At 41.5% G+C, this 7,502-nt stretch overlaps 1 protein-coding gene across 3 annotated transcripts; it reads left to right on the forward strand.

The window, feature by feature from the left end:
- Positions 1-798: 798 nt before the first annotated feature.
- On the forward strand, positions 799-7,146 carry MED18 (mediator complex subunit 18). 3 transcript variants are annotated; one of them, XM_057717632.1, is made up of 4 exons: positions 842-918; positions 1,241-1,323; positions 1,579-1,721; positions 6,251-7,146. In XM_057717632.1, exons 3-4 carry the CDS (start codon positions 1,649-1,651, stop codon positions 6,802-6,804), a joined length of 627 nt encoding a protein of 208 aa, XP_057573615.1. In that variant the 5' UTR covers positions 842-918; positions 1,241-1,323; positions 1,579-1,648; the 3' UTR covers positions 6,805-7,146. The 3 variants fall into 3 exon arrangements, with proteins under 3 accessions (XP_057573612.1, XP_057573609.1, XP_057573615.1); XM_057717629.1 differs by lacking the exon at positions 1,241-1,323 and having other exon boundaries at positions 799-918; XM_057717626.1 differs by lacking the exon at positions 1,241-1,323 and having other exon boundaries at positions 821-988.
- Positions 7,147-7,502: the final 356 nt, after the last annotated feature.

The raw sequence follows: 7,502 nt of genomic DNA on the forward strand, positions 1-7,502 counted from the left end.
GAATTTATCTCCCAATATTTTAACTTATTTACATTTTTTAATATTTTTTGAATTTTTGGTTACATTGGGCCTTCGTTGCAGCGCAAGAGCTTTAGTTGCAGCCAGCAGGGGCTACTCTTCCTTGTGGTGCCTGGGCTTCTCCTTGTGGTGGCTACTCTTATTGCGCAGCACTGGCTCTAGGCACGTGGGCTTCAGTAGTTGTGGCTCCTGGACTCTACAGCACAGGCTCAATAGTTGTCCCACGGGCTCAGTTGCTCCACTGCATGTGGGATTTTTCCAGACCAGGAATGGAACCCGTGTCCCCTATATTGCCAGGCGGATTCTCAACCACTGCCTCACCAGGAAGTCCCCCCAATATTTTTAAACAGGTAAAATAAACACAGCACAGTGAACAAATATTAAATATATCCGGGAGCTCCCTAACTAACAGAACAGTCTGCGAAGCAGAAAAAGGCGTCTTTCCTTTTTATCTTCAGGTACCCAACCGAAAGAAGTTTTTGTTTTACAACAAGCTCTCCTCTTTTTCTGCAGCTCTCTTCCCCAGGCTCTCCTTTCCTCCTGTCAGTTCCCGGAGATTTCCTCGACAAAAACATCTCCAGGTTGTCACACCTGAAAAAAATAAATATTTTCCTGGCGGACGGCCTGGAACATCAAGGCTCCCTGTAACTCCCCAAGGAACGCTCCAAATAAAGGCGCCATCTTCCGTGCAGCATCCCAGTTTGCGCATGCGCTTCTGCTCGCCCTCCCCCAGGGTGACTTTTCTGCCCTCTCGGCACCCTTACGTCGCGGAGTGGCGGTGTCGAGGTTTGCGCGACGAAAGTTCTTTGCCGGAAGTGGGAAGAGAAGAGAGGCGTGTTGCACTCTCCGGGGGTCTGCAAATTTATGGCTGGGGGATAATTGTTGCTCCAAAGCTCCGAGGTGCTTGGGTGGATACAATTACCCACTTTGCGAAAAAAGCCTAGAACGCGCGCGGAGGGGTGTTTTTGGTGTAAGTGGGCATGCGTCGATGCTGGCTTAGGAGGACCTAAAACATCAATTGAAAGAACGTCGCGCTTCTGCCTGGCTCGCTTTAAAAGGCGATTTCAGAGAGGTGGAACGCCTAGATTTTAGTCTGGTCTAGGTTCTGTCGCTGACCTACTGTGTGTCCTTGGGCTCCTCTCCAGGTCTCAATATCCTCATCTGTAAATTGAAGGGTAGACAAGAATCCTTAAGTCATCTTTCAATCTGTCTATTATTGCAGGTCCATTTTGTCGTCTGAGCAACAAAGCCTTGGGGATTAAATATCGTTGGCCCTATTTTAACAGGAAGACATTGAGTTCTAGGGTGAGAGACTTCCTTATTGCACAGAAAACCGTTAGAGGTTTCAAACCTTAAGACTAGAAGATTATGCTGTAACTCCATGATCAGGCCTCCTTTGTGTATTTCTGTAACATCAGTGCCTGAAACTGGCCTACGCCAGTTACTGAAAAAATTTTGATGGATGGATGAATGAATCTTTTCACGTCAAGGCCAATGAGCCAAGCAGATCTGCCGTCTCTCCGCCTCTCTGATGTATTAACAAGTATAACTCTTCTCCAGGTGTATCCTGTGCTTTACTTGACGGGGCACTCCGAATCCACTTCTGTCGTTTTCAACTTAAGCAGATAACATGGAGGCACCTCCAGTCACCATGATGCCTGTCACTGGGGGTGCCATTAACATGATGGAGTACCTGCTACAGGGTAAGTGAATTAGGGGAGCTTGGATTGCCTGTTTTCCTCTTTTCTGTTCAGCTTCGGTGGAAATGAGAGGCTGTTATACAATGACAGCCTGCATAATTTCTGGCACCTTTTTTAACTTACTTTTAATTATGGTTACAAATACATAACGTTAAATTGACCATATTAAACATTTTTAAGCGTACAGTTCAGTAGTGTTAAGTATTTCATATTGTTGTGTAGCTGATCTCTAGAACTTTTTCATCCTGCAGAGTTGAAATTCTATTCCTGTTAAACACTAATTCCTCCTTTCCCCTCCCCAAGCCCTTGGCAACAACCTTTCTACTTTCTGTTTCTAATTTTGACTACTTTAGATAACCTCATATGAGTGGAATCATACAGTGTTTGTCTTTTTTTAAATTTATTTTATTAGTTTATTTTTGGCTGTGTTGGGTCTTCGTTGCTGCATGCGCGCTTTCTCTAGTTGTGGTGAGTGGGAGCAACTCTTTGTTGTGGTGGGTGGGCTTCTCAGTGCGGTGGCGTTTCTTGTGGTGCATAGGCTCTAGGCACGCGGGCTTCAGTAGTTGCAGCATACGGGCTCAGTAGTTGTGGCACACAGGCTTAGTTGCTCCGAGGCAAAGTATTTGTTTTTTATCACTGGCTTATTTCACTTAGTGTAATGTCCTCAGTGTTAACCCATGTTGTAGCATGTGGCAGGATCTCCTTTTTAAAGGCTGAATAATGTTCCATTGTACGTATGTACCACATTTCCTTTATCCATTCATCTGTCAGACATCTGGATTGCTTCCACCTCTTGGTTATTGTGGATAATGCTCAGTGAACATGGGTGTGCAAATATCTCTTCAAGATCCTGCTTTGAATTCTCTTGGATAAATACCCAGAGTGAGATTAATGGATCATATGGTAATTCTATGATACCATTATTAGCTCCATCTTACAGTTCAGGAAACAGAAGTGAAGTAACTTTGCCAGATGAGAAAAGTCAAGACCCAGAGAGGGTAATGATTTTCAGGAGGTCAAACAATGTTTAGTGGAAGAGTTTAGACTTTAATTCAGATTGTCCATTTAGTAACTTACTGTGAACTAAATAGGGTTGTTAATTTTCACTCCTCAAGCTGCGCCTCCTTCAGCCTTTCCCATCTCAGTAAGTGCCACTGTCATTCACCAGTTGCTTGAGCCATGCTGTCAGAGGTCAGTCTCCATTTTTTACTTTACCCCCACATGAAGTCCATTTCTACTCCTGTTCATTTTACTTCCAAATATGTATCAAGTATGTCTTTTCTCCACCTGCAGTACCACACCCTGGCTTATCATCCTTTGCCTGAACTATGTTAACAACCCTCTACTTATTACATTGCTTCCACTTGTGTTTTCATTGCTTCCACTTCTGACCATCTGTCTCTTCTCACACAACAGCTAGTAATCTTTAAAAAAAAAAATTGTTTTAGTATTAAAAAATTCAAACATAAAGAAAATAGACTAATATAATGAACACTCCATTTCTGTCATCTAGATTTCAATGTCTATCATTTTGCCATATTTGCTTTATCTTTTTTCTTTTGCTGTTTTTAAAGACAGTTTCAGGGACTTCCCTGGCAGTCCAGTGGTTAAGACTCTGCACTTTCACTGCAGGGGATACGGGTTCGATCCCTGGTTGAGGAACTAAGATCCCACATGCCTTGCAGCCAAAAAAATTTTAAAAAATTAAAAAAAGACAATTTCAGGTCTCATAACATTTTATCCCAAAACATTTGCAGTATGCATCTCTAAAAAACAAAAAACAAGGATATTTTCCTTCATAACCCCAATACCATCATTATCTAAAAAATTAATAATGTATTTTTAATATCTTCTAATATCTAGTCCATATTCAAAAGTTTCCCCCTATCTTGCCCTCAAAATGTGTGTTTTGTGTCCAGGATATAATCACATTTCATGTATTACATTTGATAACTGTGTCTCTTAAGCCTCTTTTAACTTGAACCAGTCTCCCCTCACTCTCACTTTTCTTCCCATAACCATGTCCTGTGGAAGAGTCCATACCAGTTTTCCTGGAATGATCTTTTTAAAATGTAAATCCAGTCATGTCTTTCCCTGTTGTGTAGAGAATAAAGTGTGGAGCTAGTAGCTGCCCAGTGGCCTTAAAATAAAATACAGCCTTCAGCATGGGCTGTATATAAGGCCTGTGTGCTTTGGCCCATCCCAGATCCTGAGCTTGCTGTCATCTTCCATCTTCTCACTACACTGCAGCCACACTGACATCCTTTCATTTCTGTGCATTCCCCAGGCCCTTTCCTACCTCTGGGCATTTGCATTTGATGATCCCTCTGCCCCTAAACTTTGTTCCAGCTCTTCACCTAGCCATCTCATTTTGATCCCTCAGGCCTCAGCTCAGTTGTCATTCCCTTAAGAGAGATCTTCTCTGACTACTCCAAGCCCTCAGAGAGGTCTCCGCTTCTCTACCCCCACCAATTGCTCTCTCCCATCTCCCTTTTGTTTCCTTGTATTGCTGTCTATTTGTTTACTTACTTATTCTTTGTTAACCTCACTAAACTGTAATCTCTGTGAGGGCTGGGCCCTCTACTTCCTAGGATGGTGCCTGGCAGAACATTCAGTAAGTATATGTTGAATGAACCAGCACTTACAACTGTCCTTAAATGTTTGAAGAATGAAAAAACACTGTCCTGAATGCAGGGCACAACGTATTGAATGTGGGACCCATTGCCTGCTCCCGTGACCTTCTGTCCTATGATTACTGGAACCTGATCTGTTGCTTTTCCTCCAACACTACCCATTTCCAAAAATTTAATCATTTGAGTCCCACTGTCAATATTTACCATAGTTACAGTAAAATATTTTTATTTACTTTAACAGATTTAGTCAATAAATGAATATGTTCCTAGCATTGGAGTGTCAGCAGTAGAGGAAGAAACATGATTACAAAGTCAATATATAATTGATATATTGAAAGATGACTAAAAAATTGAGGTGATAATGCTAGAAAGTAAAGCAGGGACGTGGAAAGAGATTGGAGAGAGAGATGCTATTTTATTTAGGGCAATGAGAAAAGAGATCTCTGATAAAGTGACATTTGAGCAAAGACCTGAACAAAGTGATGGGGTGAGATATGCAGGTGTCTGAGAGAAGAACGTTCTAAGCAAAGGGACTAAGGGAAGAGGCTCTGAAGAGAAGTAGTTTGTCAAACACTTGGCATTTTCAGGAAATAGCAGGAAGATCACTGTGGTTGGAGACAGTGATCTAGGGAGACAGTAGAGGAAATGATCAACATCAGGTAGAAGAGATCACAATTTCTAGGGCCTTGTAGACAATGGTAAAGACTTTGGAACTTATTCTGAGTGACACGGGAAACCATTGGAGGGTTCTGAGCAGAGAAGTGTCATTATCTGCCTTATGACCTAAAAACCAGTTGGCTGTTGTATGAAGAAGAGAAGAAAAAAGCAAGGATAGAAGCAAGGTACTGCAAAGACCAAGCAAGAAATGAAGGAGACTTGGACTAGGTGGAAATGAATGAGGGAGTTGGATTCTGCATATATTTTAAAAATATGGAGTGGATGTCGGATGTGGGAGAAAGAAAGGAGTCAAAGATAATTGTGTGGTTTTTGGTTGGGCAGCTGGAAGCAGAGAGTTGCCATTTACTGTGATGGGGAAGACTGCAGGAGGAATAAGATGGTGGAGGAAAAATCGACAGGTTGATATTGAACATGTTAAGATGAAGATGTCCTAGGCATCTAGGTGGAGAAGCTGAGTAGACAGTTGGATGTATGAGTCTGTAGTTCCTGAGATATAAATGTGCTGGTCCTCAGAGCATAAACGATACTTAAAACCATAGGGCTGAATTAGGTCACCAAGGGAGGAAGAGATTGTTGATAGAGATGAGGATTGAGTCCTAGGATTCCCCAGTATTTAGGGAAGATGAGGAAGACCCAGTAAAGATGACTTAAAAGGAGTGACCAGTGAGTTAGGTGAGGAACCAACAGAAAGGTGTGTCTGGGAGGCCAAGGGAAGAGTTGATTTCAAAATGGGTAGAATATAACAACCATGTGAAATACTGCCAGGAGGAAGAAGAAGATGAGAACAAAGAATGGTATATTTCTGTGAAGCAGTTCATTCTCTTTTACTTAAATTATTACATAAAAAGGAAATGTTACATTTTTTCTACAAATGGAAAACTTTCGTTTTCTGAGACTAGAAGATAGTTTTTAAAATAAATGACAAAGCAGTATTATTATTCTAGGTAGATGCTGTTGCCTGTTAAAGCACAAAGCCTGCTGGAGATTAGCATTGTTAGAGAAGGCCCAACTATTCTAGTACCAGATAAGATAATGCAAAAAATTGAAAAGGGATTAACTTGTTATATAACATCTTGGCAGTATAACCCCTCTAAAATCTCATATATTGGGTGGGCATATGCTTTACAAAACACTGCACTCAACTAGTTTGGCTTTTCATTTAAGGTTTTTCACACCCAAAATGAAAGATGGAACTCAATAGTGCTTTTTTTCCTTCTTTAGGAAGTGTTTTAGATCACAGCTTGGAAAGCCTCATCCACCGCCTTCGTGGTCTGTGTGACAACATGGAACCTGAGACTTTCGTTGACCATGAGATGGTATTCCTCCTTAAGGGCCAGCAGGCCAGTCCATTTGTTCTAAGGGCCCGACGCTCTATGGATAGGGCAGGGGCACCCTGGCATCTGCGCTACCTGGGACAGCCAGAAATAGGAGACAAGAACCGCCATGCTCTGGTGCGTAGCTGCGTGGACATTGCAACATCTGAAAACCTTACTGACTTCCTGGTGGAAATGGGCTTCCGCATGGACCATGAGTTTGTTGCCAGGGGACACCTGTTCCGTAAGGGCATCATGAAGATTGTGGTGTACAAGATCTTCCGCATCCTGGTGCCAGGGAACACAGACAACACTGAGGCCTTGTCACTCTCCTATCTTGTGGAACTAAGTGTTGTTGCACCAGGTGGGCAGGACATGGTCTCTGATGACATGAGGAACTTTGCAGAGCAGCTGAAACCTCTGGTTCACCTAGAGAAAATAGACCCCAAAAGGCTCATGTGACTAAGACAGTCTGTCCACCACTGAGGCTTGACCTTAGCTATTACAAAAAAGGATGTTATAATTGCCCCATGCCTCTTCCTGAGGCATTCTTCCCTCAGGAAGGAGGACAATGAGAACTGTGTTCTTTGCATTGTTTTCCTCATATGGCCAGTTCACTTTTGTGACAGGCTTTCTAAATTAAAGGCTAAGGATAACATGGAGAATCTAGATAATCCCTCTGCAGAAAGAGGGGAAACTGGAGTAAAGTAGCTTTGGGGAAGAAAATTCTCTTACTTGTTTTGCCATTTGTGTGTAAGATTTGTAAAACAGAGACCGCATTTGTATTGTGCGACAATAAAGGCTATGAAGGGGAATGTCTGTTATTCTGATTCTTTACCCCAGTGTGCTGCTAATTTGGGGTGGACTCATTATCAACTGGAGCAAAAATATGACAATTTTTTGTTTTAATTTTGATAGAGATGATAGTTTTTACCTTTCATAAAAGTAGCATATGTTGTTAAAAAAATTAAATATAGACAAAAATAAGAAAAATAACTTGTGATCCTATTATTCAAAGAGAGGTACTATTTCTATTTTGTTTTATAGCCTTCTAGTCTTTATTTTTGGAAATTTATGTATATGAGATATGTTTATTTTAGAACAATATTGTATATATACTGGTTTGTAATCTTTTTTTTCCCTTTATTATTAACATCTTT

The sequence above is a fragment of the Hippopotamus amphibius genome, chromosome 1 (assembly GCF_030028045.1).
Source record: "Hippopotamus amphibius kiboko isolate mHipAmp2 chromosome 1, mHipAmp2.hap2, whole genome shotgun sequence".
In the NCBI taxonomy this organism is placed as follows: Eukaryota; Metazoa; Chordata; class Mammalia; order Artiodactyla; family Hippopotamidae; genus Hippopotamus; species Hippopotamus amphibius.